The sequence below is a fragment of the Piliocolobus tephrosceles genome, chromosome 12 (genome assembly GCF_002776525.5).
Source record: "Piliocolobus tephrosceles isolate RC106 chromosome 12, ASM277652v3, whole genome shotgun sequence".
In the NCBI taxonomy this organism is placed as follows: domain Eukaryota; kingdom Metazoa; phylum Chordata; class Mammalia; order Primates; family Cercopithecidae; genus Piliocolobus; species Piliocolobus tephrosceles.
Window position 1 is genome coordinate 124,011,822 of NC_045445.1, and position 13,977 is coordinate 124,025,798.

The following is a 13,977-nucleotide window of genomic DNA, read 5'->3' on the forward strand; positions in this document are numbered from 1 at the left end:
TTACAGTCTCAACAGGTCACTGTAATGCCAGATCCTTTGTGTCCACCAATACCAGCAATACAAGTAACGTGGGAGACCAACTGAATAGGAAAAACCAAGTAAAGGAAAGTAATTCTTGATTTTCACCTCAAACGTGATGTACTGAGTATTTCCATCAGAGGTCAGAACATGATTTTGAAATCCAAGTTGGTACAGATGCTACGCCTATATGCACCAGTGATATGTTCCTTGGTGCTATTATTAGTGTTGAACTACTGAAGGGAGTCGAATCACCTCCAGCCAGTTGGGAATTCATTAACTGTGTGATTTAAATCTCCTCATTTCGAGTGTATACCTTGTCTATAGCCAACACTCCACTAGGGTAACTTAAAACAAAATAGTAATTTATTTACAATAGCAAAGATGTCAAAAATAACAGGAACAATATATAACAAATCCAAGATTTTTATGAAAAAGGCAAACAATATATACACGAAACCAAAGATGAAACAAAATCCATAGGGTAAACTTAATTTGACCTTAACTAAACAGTTACAGAATGTGGCAAAATGGTTTATTATGATTTACTTAAGTAACCCTGGGCCAGTTAAACACACACACACACCCACACACACACAATCTTTTTCAGCCCTTCTCTTTTAAATGCTGAATCTTCCTCTGAACTCAATTTACCTTTGAGGAATGTAACTATGGGAGGCCACACAAGATTTAGGAAGTGCAGGCTATTTACATGTGCGCTAAAGGTTGACTTGTTGACTTGGCAGGCTTACACTTTTAAAACAGCAAACGGAAAGTATCAACTGTCTGGGTCGTATTTTTCTCTCAATGTTCATTTCTGATTTTTTGTGATTTTCTTATCTACCACACAAAATGTTGAACCAGTCATCTTTTAGGTTCCTCAAGTGCTCTAAAAGTGTTTCCCAAGTTTGAACAGGCATCAGAATCACTTGGAGAACATGTTAAAACAAAGATCGCTGGGTCCCACGCCAGTTTCCCAATTCAGTAGGACTAGGGTGGGGCTGAAATTTTGTATCTTTAACAAAGTCCCAGGAGATTAAGACGCTGCCAATGCTGCCCGGCCACACTTTGAAAACCACTGCTCTGAAAGACTGTCCCTTTAAGATACCGATTGGCCATGTTTTTCCTTACATGAATGCTAGAATTTGTGGGAAATGAAATTGTTAATACTGGGATTCCCACAGAATACAGCAGCACGTTATCTGACTTGTTGAATCACAGACAGGTTAGGTGTCATTTTTTAGGTGTTCCATTACAGAAGTTTTTCAGCATGCTATGGTTTTGTCTGATTTATGGCTCTGGACAGTGACATTCACCACATTCCCTTCGTCATTTACTTAAAATTTTGATTTATTGTTTCAACTATTAGGCAAACATTTGTTTGTTCATACAGTTGGAAGAACTGCAGAATCTTGTCTATAAAATCAAAGATGGCACAACTCTCTCTCTTTTGACTCCTGACATTTACTTAACTGCCGATTTTTAACTGTGGCAATGACCATTCTCTAGTATGTTAGCATCTACTAGAGTCCTCTAAACTGGGCACCAAGTGGTAACTCGAGGGCACGATTTCTGCTGTGGAGGTGGTAACAGTACCCACTGATTAAATATGCTGTAAATTAATACTGAAATGAACTTTAAGTGCTCTCAAAAACCACTTTATGCATGGGTAATTTATCTCAGTGGATCTGGAGATGCTAATAAAACAAATCCTTCATGAAGATAAAAGAAAAACTGAATTCCAAGGACATGCTCATCAAAGGACTCACCAATCACCTCTTAACTTCTCTGAAATATTACTTGCAAATTCACAGAACTGAAATGTTACCAGTATTTGCATCCAAGTCACAAAATTCAAAGCAATCAAGCACTTTGCATTCCACTGCTGTGAAAAAGGAATTAAGAAATGGGGGGATGAAAATAATCCACTGCTTTTGATGTTTATTAGGTTTACAAAAACTGTACATTTTTTTTTTTTTTCCTTAAGAAAAAGCATTAACTTAGTACTGGTATCAAATAGACTAAACATTCAATAACAGGAAAATATTCTGATTTTTATTTTTGCACGTTATTCTCAAGTACACAATTACAATAATGTCACACATCCCTATATGATTTTCTTTTTATGTATTTTACTTTCTTTACAAAGTGTACAGAGGGACATACAATATTTAATAGGATATTTCTACAGAACAATAACTTATATTATGTCCTTGTAAAAATCTGTACCTCTTTAAAACATTTAACTGAAACATCCATTTTTTTTAGCTTTGCTAATCAAAATTGTTTTAAGAATTAAAACTAGGTTGTAACTAATGTCAGTACATAACAGTGACTACACTTTCATTTTCTCTTTATACAGACAAATGTTTTATCATATTCACTTGACCAAACCCTTAAATACCTTTTAAAGGTTTTAATATTGTGCTTTAAAAAGAAAAGAACTGGGTATGATTCCAGAGTATGTAAGAGAAATATAAAATGTGTGAAGTGTTGTGTTCTTTATCTTTCAGTTTATTTAAAAAAAAAAAATGACCCAATCATTTATATTTTCTGTATTAATTTTATAGGATTTAAAATTAATACATTTCCACTTTCGTTTAAGTGTTTTTACATTATTTCTGGGAAAATAAAAATTAAGGGAGATTTTAAAGGTTCTCACAAAAAAACAGACAGAGCTTTCAAGAATCGCAGGGCAATGAATCATGGATCACAAAATCGTAAGTTACTTAAAAAAAAAAACACACACACATTATAGGGGCCAAGAAGGTACAGGAATTTCCTATAAGATAGGCTAGGAAAACCCATGCCTTGACTTTGACTGGCATTTGGGCTAGAGTTCACACCTGCCTAAAGCACTTGATTTAAAACTAGACTAAATCAGTCTAGCACTTCAGGTTTGCCAAACACCAAATATTTTTATTTGTAACCCTAAAAATACAACTCTTGAATACAAACATCAATGGCAAAGAGAAAGATGAAAGGTAAAAACCTAAGCACACAGGGGACGGAGCACCATAATGAGGTGGCAAGGCAGCTATCGGGTAGGAAGACGATTTCTAAATATCCTACAATGTGCTAGATGCATATGGACCAACAGCCAACTGAAGGGACCCCAAAAACTGTTTTCTGTTCTCCAAGATTCGTCTTAACACAACCAAGTTCTAATTAACCGAGTTTGTTTTATGACTGTATGACACTGATTCAGACCTGTGTGGTGTCTAAGTGTGGTGGCTCACGCCTGTAATCCCAGCACTTTGGAAGGCCGAGGCAGGTGGATCACGAGGTCAGGGTCCAAGACCAGCCTGGCCAAGATGGTGAAACCCCATCTTTACTAAAAATACAAAATACAAAAAAGTAGCCAGGCGTGGTGGTGGGCGCCTGTAATCCCAGCTACTCGAGAGGCTGAGGCAGATAATTACTTGACCCCAGGAAGCAGAGCTTGCAGTGAGCCAAGATCGTGCCACTGCAGTCCAGCCTGGGCAACAGAGTGAGACTCCGTCTTAAAAAAAAAAAAAAAAAACAAAAACAAAAAACCCTTTGGAAGACTTAGTGATGTTCCAAATAAGGCCTCAGACTTTCCTTATCTACTTAAAACACATCTTTACCTTTTAATCAAAGCCAACTTGAGGGTTAAGTTTTTTAAGTTTGCTAACTGTAACTGTCTGAGAAATAACAGATCGGCCTGAACTTGCCGAGTGTGAAGTCATAATTAGCACCTGTTCTCTGGTCCACAGAGCCATCGCTTCTTTTCCATCCCCCTCACTAGGTAAAACAGAGTTCCCTCTCGGGCTTCTCAAAGAGAACTGTGGGAGTCATGTCTGGATACTCATTTGCTTTTCAGAAAAATATAAAGACATGGAGCTGAAACTGTATGAAACCATTCTACCTAGAAACATCTTAACCTCTATTTTTCAATTACCAAAGATATTTAAAAGAAAATATCTTTACTCTTTAAAAATACTAGTGTCCTTATTTTCCTTCTAATTCTTCACCTGAGTAATCTCTCTGAAGAGCATGACTTACAAAATGCTCTCATGCATCCCTGGATCTTTCATGTTACTGTAAATTTAATACTTTTCATTATAGATTTTAAACAACTACTGTAACTTGGGGTTGTGTGTATAAATATATAAAATAAGCAATACACACAGGTACATGATATATATGTGTATATATATAATTCGGGGTACATTTACATACATAAAGTTGCAAAAGATCCTATAAGCCATGAGTTACCTCTAGGAGATTCCAAAATGCAGTCCTCAGTAAATGTCATTTGTAGCACAAACCATTCCAAGACGAAGCCGCACAGACAGAATAATCAAAATACAACATGAACAAGCATTAAGTTTTCAATAAGGTTTTCTAAAAGTCTGCTGTGCTGACAAAAGATGTAAATAATCCAAAGAAAACCAAAAGTAATATATTTGAAAAGTAAACACGAACCCAGCCACTGCTCTTAAAGCCAGGCACGCAAAAGCTCAAATGGAAACTTTCACTGTCAAGTGGTCTGAAAATATTAAGTAAATGACTTCTATGTTATGATAATTAGACCTGACTGTAAAATCTCCCATTTATATTAGTAGATGTCTCTGACAATTTTATTGTGAGAAATGTATGGGGAAGGAAAAATGAGTCAACATGAATACTTTCAGAGTTACCAATATAAAGTTACCTTAAGTTAATGGTCTTAGAAGAGTACCATCAAGGTAAGCAAGGTAAATATTTAAATAAATATAAAATTCTAAGATACAAAAATTCGGTATAGAATCAGGGATTACTTTATTAAAAGTAACTAGCATGTTGCCAGTTTTCCCCATTTATTAAACAAACTGAATAGAATTCAGAACACACTACTGAACAAGATGTATATTAAAAAAAGTCAACTAGAAGCAATAATTCTATTTGTACACAGCATAAATCAATATACAGTATTGTATGTGAACAAGACTGATTGGCTTTAAAATGAATTTTCTGCTTCAAGGCCAGTATCTCTACAAACGTCTGTAGAAGTATTGTTAGGGCAGGCCAACTTCTTTATGATGTCTCATTATGTGCTGGTTCTTTTCTGAAGGTCTTCGGAAGCCTTTCTTGCAGTACTCACACCGGTGAGGATAGTCTTTCGTGTGAATGGAAATAACGTGCCGTTTAAAGCCTGAGGCATCTGTAGTGCTATACTCACAGTACTCACACTGATACACTTTCCTGCCACTGTGTGTCTTCATATGCTTTTTAAGCTCATTCTGTTGCCTAAATCCCTTTCTACATCTCTTGCACCTAAATGGAAGATCCTTTGTGTGAACTGAGAGAATATGGCGACTTAGAACAAACGGATCTGCAATCTTAAAGTCACAATGTCTACACTGGTGCATTTTTTTGCCCTTGTGGGCAGCCACGTGTTTCTTGAGTTCTGAAGGCCTGTGAAAGCCTTTATCACACATGTCACACTTATGGGGGTAGTCTTTCGTGTGAACTGAAATTATGTGTCGTTTCAAATCACTTGAGTTCGAACTCTTGTGGTCGCAATGCAAACACTGGTGTGTTTTGCTTTCTTGGTGGATAAGAGCATGTTGCTGCACCTCTTTGGTATCCGAGAAAGTCAGAAGACAAATGTCACACTTGAATGGCATCTCTTTACTATGCTTAGTTTTGACATGTGTTTTCAAGTTAGAAGAGTCTGCAGACCTATATTCGCAGTACTGGCATTGGTACGGCTTCTCCCCAGTATGGATTCTCATGTGCTTTTTGAGCTCTGAGGGGTGACGAAAACCCTTACCACACTCCACACAAATATGAGGAAAGTTCTTGCTGTGGACCGCCAAGAGGTGGCGATTCAGTAACCCTTGTTCAGCTGTCTCGTATTCACAGAATTTACACTTGTGCATTTTGTTGGCTCCTTTTTCCTTATGCACCATTTTGTGAGTAAACAAAGCCCCTGCATGAGAGAAATGCTTCCCACACTCATCGCATTCTATGGCCTTCTCTGCCTTGCTGGTCAGCTTGTGGCTCTCCAGGTGGTTGTGTAAACTTATCTTCTTGTTGGTAGTGTAATCACAGTCAGTACAGCGGTATTTCTTCTTGGCAAGGTGTTCGGGATGGTTTTTCATGTGCCTTTTCAAAAAACCTCTCGACTTAAACTTCTTCCCACAAATCATGCAAGGATAGACAGTCAAAGGATGTCCATCAGGGCCAATAATTATTGCTAAGAAAGGAAAAGAAAGGAGTATGAGTGCTCAAACCAAGTTCTGTTCCAGTTTCTTTGCGAATGTAAAGTGTGGGTTCTGACCACTGTTGGCCAAGGACTCCTAAATTGGACTATTTGCTACTTAACATTCCTTTTACTGTTTTTCAACACAAGAGATATAGCAACCTAGTCATAGAGAAAATGGTCTGGAAACTTCACTCATGAGGACTGTACCACCTTCACTCCCTCTAGTTTAATAAAATTAATGAATATGTAACTTTTATCAATTAGTGATTAAACCTACAGCAATTCAGAAACTGGTGGAAAATTGGCTGGGCATGGTGGCTCATGCCTGTAATCCCAGCACTTTGGGAGGTCGAGGCAGGCAGATCCCCTGAACTCAGGAATTCGAGAGCAGCCTGACCAACATAACATGCTGAAAACCCGTCTCTATTAAAAATATGAAAATGAGTGGGGGCATGGTGGCACACATCTGTAATTCCAGCCACTTGGAAGGCTGAGGCAGGAGAATCACTTGTACCCAGGAGGCAGAGGTTGCAGTGTGAGTTGAGATCATGCCACTGCACTCCAGCCTGGGCGAGAGAGCAAGATTCTGCCTCAAAAAAAAAATAAATAAACTGGTGGAATATTATTCATAAAAATAAACTTTGATGACAAAAATTTCCACTGTCTATTCCAAAAAAACATAACTTACATTAACTTACAGCAAAGTTTAAACCCATAAAATTTTTAATACGCAAATCATCATACAAGAATAGGAATGCCGTATGAACTAAAGTACTTATCCTACTGCTCTGTAAATTATGCCTGCTTTATGCTGACATAGATTCTCTATATTTATTTACAAAGTTAATGCTTATAACATATTTGAGGGATTTCATTCCATGTACACATAAAAATCATCCAGTTTTGAATTTTTCTCATCCATGTTTCTCAGTCATGTACTGTTTCTTTTTATCTAAGGTAAATCATTCATGAATATCACTGAATTCTGAAAATTATATTTTCAAGTTCAATAGACAAAGCTACATATGGTCTAGCAGCTAAAATGCCATTGTGACACCCCTGTGGATACATACTAGAGCTTCCTCTGAGAGCACGCTGCGCCATGGAACTCGTGCGCCCTCACCTGTTTGGTACTGCCTGGAATCAGGTCTTCTCCTTTTCTTTGGTTTTTGTTTAGCCAGTCTGCCGAGGCCAGCAGACTCATCTATGTGCAAGAGGGCACTTGCAGTGCCATTCCGGTTTTCAATTCCATCAGAATTATTACCTAACAATGTGTATTAAAAAACAAAATTATACAGTATTATAAATTTTAAAGAATTAGGAATTCTTTATTAACTACAACAACGAAAAGTAAGCCATGATACTCATGAATGACAGAAATTCCCCATTCTAGGTCATGGGTTTTATGAGCACATTTATTATCGTGAGACCGTAGGAAACGCCTAGCTTCCAAAGCTAAAAAACGCATGTCAGCATTTTTGCCCCATGGACTCCTTTGTCTCCCAAAATGAAAAAGTCATGGGCCAAATATAATCAAGATGAAAACTTTCAGCTTGAAAGCCTGTGTACTTCTTGCAGTACTTCCTTCTACATAATATACACATGAAGGAAATTCCTGTTAAAAATAAAGACAAAATGTAGACTTTATACTCTAATTCAATTCAAATAATCCTTACAGGACACTGGTATTTCAGACTTCTGAAACCTAAGACTACAGAAACCATTTTTCAATCATGGATTCATGTTCAAGAACCAACTTCTTCAATGCTAAGAGGTGCTGGGCAACTTACCATAAGCTGCTGCCCATGCGATCGGCATGAAAGTTTTGATTTCATTGTCGTCCATTTGCTGCTCATGCACAGCGGCGGCTGCTGCTGCTGCAGCAGCATCCTCCTCTCCTACAATCACTTCCATATAAACTTCATCAGCGATTTCAGCAACATCTAAGTAGAAAGTTACAAAAACTTCTGTGACCAGGTTTACAGAGATTACAGGAAACATGTTTTTATTTGAATTCAGTTAATAGACAAAACGGAAAGAAGGTCCAAGTATTACATACCTAGAACATAGCTTTCACGTAGTAAGCACTCAATAAATATTTGTTGAATGAATCATTTGCTTCTTGGCTTTCACCATAACTTGGTTTTAAAGCAACATTATAAGCATACATAAGAGAGTCACTGATGTTTCCCTTGGAATGTAGTAGCATAATCATCTCTAAAATAATGCTACTTATTTCAAACGCTGGTCACTCAAAAGCTCCAGAAACATAAAATTTTCTCCCACAAAAAGGCCACCTACTTACTTAAATCTTCATCTTCTGGCTGAGAGTCATTGACAGTCATATAAACCATCTTTTCCCTGGGAACACGAATACTGCTGTTCTGATCAAGCAGTTCAACTCCATGATCATTCTCAGGCTCACTCTCCACAATGTCTACAGTTCCACCTATCCGAGAAGAAGACAGTTTCAATAATGTATTTGAAAACTTCATTTCCATCTATTTCTTTTTACATACTTTTCTTAATACTTTTTACAAACTTTGCTATTACGACATTGGAATTCTTACACAAAAGTTACTTCAGAAGAGATTCCAAATGTTCTCAATCTAAATAACCCAAAAGTAATCAGGCTGAAACATTTGGATGAGGATGTACAATGTCTAAACACTTCTTACCTAAGTCATCTTCTCCAGGGTCAGCTTTAAAAATGTACACCTTGATGACTTCAGGGCAAGTGCCATCCACTTTACAAGGATCAATTTCCGACTCTGTGTCCATGGTCATTCCGGAAGAACCGTCGTGTTCTATTTTGCCAGCATCATCCACTAAAAAGGAAGGAAATAAATCACAAATAATAATAGATATTTAAATAAAATGTTACTATTTGCAAAAAAAAAAAAAAAAAAATTTTTTTTTTTTTTTTGAGACGGAGTCTCACTCTGTCACCCAGGCTGGAGTGCAGTGGTGGGATCTCGGCTCACTGCAACCTCCGCCTCCCGGGTTCAAGCTATTCTCCTGCCTCAGCCTCCTCAGTAGCTGGGACTACAGGCGCCCACCACCACGCCTGGCTAATTTTTTGTATTTTTAGTAGAGATGGGGTTTCACCGTGTTAGCCAGGATGGTCTTGATTTCCTAATCCGCCCGCCTCGGCCTCCCAAAATGCTGGGTTACAGGCGTGAGCCACTGCCCCCGGCAAAAGTTCTTTTACAAATATAATCTCTAACTTGATTCACATAAAATTGGATTTTACCTAGACAAGTAAAAGATTCAGTAAATATATTTCTAAAGACTTCTAAAAACAGAAGATACTAAAGCAAAAAATACCATACATAGAGAAAACTCCTGGTAGCCTAGAAAACTGTAATACAAAAGAATATACTTATAGCCTTTGTTAAGCCATAAGGTAAAAGCACTCCTATATTAAAGATATTCTTCTAATACTAAAACCTTCAAAGAACCGGCCAGGTGCAGTGGCTCATGCCTGTAATCCCAGCACTTTGGGAGGCCAAGGTGGGTGGATCACTTGAGGCCAGGAGTTTTGAGACCAGGCTGGGCACTATGGCAAGACCCCCATCTCTACCCAAAAAAAAAAATTATATATATATATATATATATATGAACACATACAGGCTATTATACCTTCTTTAAAGAGAGCAATGGGTGTATGAGAATATGTTTAAATTCACGTATTGCTGCATTTGCCACCAAGGACCTAGACTCACTATTGTCATAAACTAAAGTTGTGTGTGTACGTTATGCGTATTTACATTTAAGCAGATTGAAGTTGAATTTCCGCTGACCATCTCATTGCGGTGTACCTTTCTGGAAATCATGTTTTGGTTATTTTCAAATGTATTATTCTATTGGAGATAGATCATATCGAATGATACTCAAGAATATATATGTGTGTGTGTGTGTGCATATATATACATATGTGTGTATATATACATACACACACAAAAAAAAAATTAGCTGGGCATGGTGGCACGCGCCTGTAGTCCCAGCTACTCAGGAGGCTGAGGTGGGAGGATCACATAAGCCTGGGAGGTCAAGGTTACAGTGAGCCAAGATAATGCCACTGCACTCCAGCCTGGGTTACAGAGTGAGACCCTGTCTCAAAACAACAACAACAACAAAAAACTTAGAAGAATGTCCTAGAAGTAAAATCAAGAAATAGTCTTCATATGAATATTTTATAAGCAGTACTTCATGGTCACTATTCTTGAGTATCATTCGATATGATCTATCTCCAATAGAACAACACATTTGAAAATAATCAAAACATGATTGCCAGAAAGGTACACCGCAATGAGATGGTCAACGGAAATTCAGCTTCAATGTGCTTAAATGTAAATACGCATAACGTACACACACAACTTTAGTTTATGACAATAGTGAGTCTAGGTCCTTGGTGGCAAATGCAGCAATACGTGAATTTAAACATATTCTCATACACCCATTGCTTTCATTAATGAAGGTATAATAGCCTGTATGTGTTAAAAAAAAATGAAGAAATGAAAGAGAGACACGGGGATAAAAAGAGGAAAAAAAAAAAAAGATACATATGATTTCCAACAGTAGAGACTCAGGGGATATACAACAAACATCACATTTATTTATATTTTATTTTTATTTATTTATTTATTTATTTATTTATTTATTTATTTTGAAACAGAGTCTCTGTCATCCAGGCTGGAGTGCAGTGGCACAATCTTGGTTCATTCTGCCTCCTGGGTTCAAGCGATTCTCCTGCCTCAGCCTCCCAAGAAGCTGGGATTACAGACGCCGGCCACCACACCCAGCTAATTTTTGTATTTTTAGTAGAGATGGGGTTTCACCATGTTGGTCAGGCTGGTCTCAAATTCCTGACCTCAAGTGATCCACCCACCTCGGCCTCCCAAAGTGCTGGGATTATAGGCGTGAGCCACCATGCCCAGTCAAACATCACATTTTTTAAAACTTTACCAAGTAGCCAAGGAAGTAAGTGTCCTGTTATGCACAGGACCTGGAAAATAAAGCTGCAAAAAATGATGTCTTCAAATAACAGACTCTGGATTTGAATAAATACCAACCAAAAGCATAATCCCCATATAATGTAGCCTTACATTACACGTCACTTATGGGCACTGACTGCTATCTCTAGCTCAACAAAAAGTGTAGCAAAGACTAATGAAAAGTTAGCACCCAATACAATTTAATTTATCACAAAATTAGGGTTTTTCAATGTTGAGTCCATTAGTGAAACTCTGAAGGAATGTTCTCTCTGCTCTAGGCCCAGCTGGCCTATCTGGCCTAGTGGAAGACCAACTAGAGGGGAGCAGGACCAAGGCCCAGAAAAGAAGGCTCATTGAGCTTGTTTGTAATACCTGCAACTAGCCTTTTCATTTCCCCTTTGTCCTTTTAGTTCCCTTTCTGGTGTTCCTCTGCTAGATATATCTGTTTTCCTTTTGGATGGACGTTGTTTTATTCAGTTCAGCAAACAGTGAATCACAACTACATTAGACTCTAGGCAGGTATTGGAGATGCAAATATGAAAAAGTCAAGGGTTCCAGAAATTTACAGTCTTGTGGCAAAGTGGACAAGTAAACAGGTGGGTATTTTTAAATGTAGTAATAATAATGCAGCTACCATTTACTAAGTGATTATGGTAAGTACTACTTAATACAACAACCCTGTGAGGCAGATGGTACAATATTCTCTACATTTTACAGTAGAGCAAACTGAAGTTTAGAGAGGTTGAGTAACTTATCTGGAGTCACACAATTCACATCTCAAGCTACGCTGGTCCCAGTCAGGGCTTGTCAACTTCTGGAATTTGGAGCATGGGGTTTAAATTGGTAGAGGCAACTGTGATTTTTGAAAAATCAAAAAATAGTTTAACTATCTAAACATGCTTTCTTTTCATGGAAAACAAATGAATGTGCTCATGACTCAGGCAGGCATAATTAGTATTGCAACCAAGTCTAGGTGGTGGTGATTCTGACCACTATAACTTTTAACATTCACAGCCATCCCTTGTGTAATTTACACCCGTTATACCAAGACAGAACTCAGAGTCTGATATCTTTGAAATGATACTTTTGCAAAGTTCTGTGGCAATCTCCATCAGCTCCAAAAACTGTGTTTATCTAATCAAAATTCTTACACAGAACATCAAGATGAATCTAATATCTCAAAAGCCAACATTAAAAAACAAAAATACAGTGACAATTTATCGACTTAGCTTCTGACTTATTGAGAATCAATACCATCCACATCCCAAATTACGTGCAAAGGAAAGCTTGAAAATGGCAGCCCCAAACCTTTGTCATTTACAAACATAAAAATTATAAAATTTAATCAGCTTGCTTCAAATGCAAAGTTCAAGAATCCCAAACTCTGGGTCACTGAAAGCAGTTGTTGTTTTGGTCTATTTTTGACATCATTAATCACCAAACTACATTCTAATATATCTTCAGTTTCAAAACCAAACAAGTCACTTAAAAATGCACTTGTTGATAAATTATACTTTTTCTTACATAAATTGAAATGAAGGTCATTTATGAGAAAAAAGCAAAAGCTTGTTTATGTACATTGTAAGATGACAATGTTGAACCCTCTAATGCAATCTTTAATAAATTGATACAGAAAAATGAGAGGATGACAGTCAGAAATGACTGGCAAACATCATTGTGCACTGATCTCTGCCATGGGAACAAAGGAAAGATACCTCACTCGGGTTAAGAGAAAGAGAAGGGCACTTACGTAAAGGGACAAATGAAGGGAGACACAAAATGGTGTGATGGTAAGAGAATGCATGGTTCAATATTGCTGGAATGTGAGGGTAAAGTGTGGCAAAGGACGTGGCAGGAAATGCAGCCGACTGCGAAGCAGAAGCCAGGTCACAAAGGGCCTTGTGCACAGGCACAGGGGCTCAGACTTTATCCTTGCAGGCCAAGGGTTTCTCAGTCTGGTCAGGTGTCAAAATCTCTTAGGGAATTTAAAAACAAAGCATCCAGTCCAGCAGCTCTACAGAATCAGAATCTGCAGCACTCGGACCTGCTATATAGAGACAGACTTAGGGGCGCCCTGCCTCTCAGACTCTGATGAGAGGCTGGAGAACATCTGCTGCAAGACTGAGAGACTTTCACACAGAGCAGTGACTAAGTCAGGTGCCCATTTCTGCTGGCCTTGGAAAGGTAGATCCAATGAGATCAAAGCACGGAGCTGACTTGCGTCTACTGCAGTAATGCAGGTGACAGATGGCGAGGCCTTGAATCAGGATGGAGGTAGTAGAACTGGCGGAGTGGGCTGGACTTGAGGCCTATCTTGGGACTGAAATGAGTAGAACTTGGTGTCTGACTGAAAACCCAACATAAAGAAGCCAAGGATAACTGGGTTTTTAAAATTTAGGTGACTGAGTGACTGGGGTAAGAAATGTGAAAAATGAGGAAAAGAATCTCTCTTCCTGCATGTTTGATTAACTTAAGGTCCCAAGGATAACGTCCTGAAAAGCCCTCAGAACCAGTGATTGTCGCTATTGCTTTGTGCTCACGGCACCCTTTGCTTGCTTCTCTCGGAATACATGATTCACTGTGTGGCCACTGTCTGGTTTTTCTCCCCGTCTTTCCCATTGACACAAGCAGAACCTGTATTTTCATTACTCAGTCTTTTAAGACCCAGTCTGGTGATGGTAGATGATCAGAATATTGATGAATCAACAATTCACTGAATGAATGAGATGTGCAGCCAGCTGCTTAATA

General features: G+C 38.1%; 1 protein-coding gene across 7 annotated transcripts in view; it reads right to left on the minus strand.

Annotated features, from left to right (window-relative positions):
* Positions 1 to 362: 362 nt before the first annotated feature.
* Positions 363 to 13,977, minus strand: part of ZFX (zinc finger protein X-linked) — a 67,908-nt gene continuing 54,293 nt past the window's right edge. For all 7 annotated transcript variants that reach the window (XM_023202579.2, XM_023202580.2, XM_023202585.2 and 4 more), the window contains 5 exons: positions 8,911 to 9,060; positions 8,538 to 8,681; positions 8,023 to 8,175; positions 7,356 to 7,496; positions 363 to 6,223 (listed from right to left, as the gene is read on the minus strand). In XM_023202579.2, coding sequence (XP_023058347.1) covers positions 5,040 to 6,223; positions 7,356 to 7,496; positions 8,023 to 8,175; positions 8,538 to 8,681; positions 8,911 to 9,060 — 1,772 coding nt within the window. In that variant the 3' untranslated portion in view covers positions 363 to 5,039. The remainder of the gene's footprint in view (positions 6,224 to 7,355; positions 7,497 to 8,022; positions 8,176 to 8,537; positions 8,682 to 8,910; positions 9,061 to 13,977) is intronic.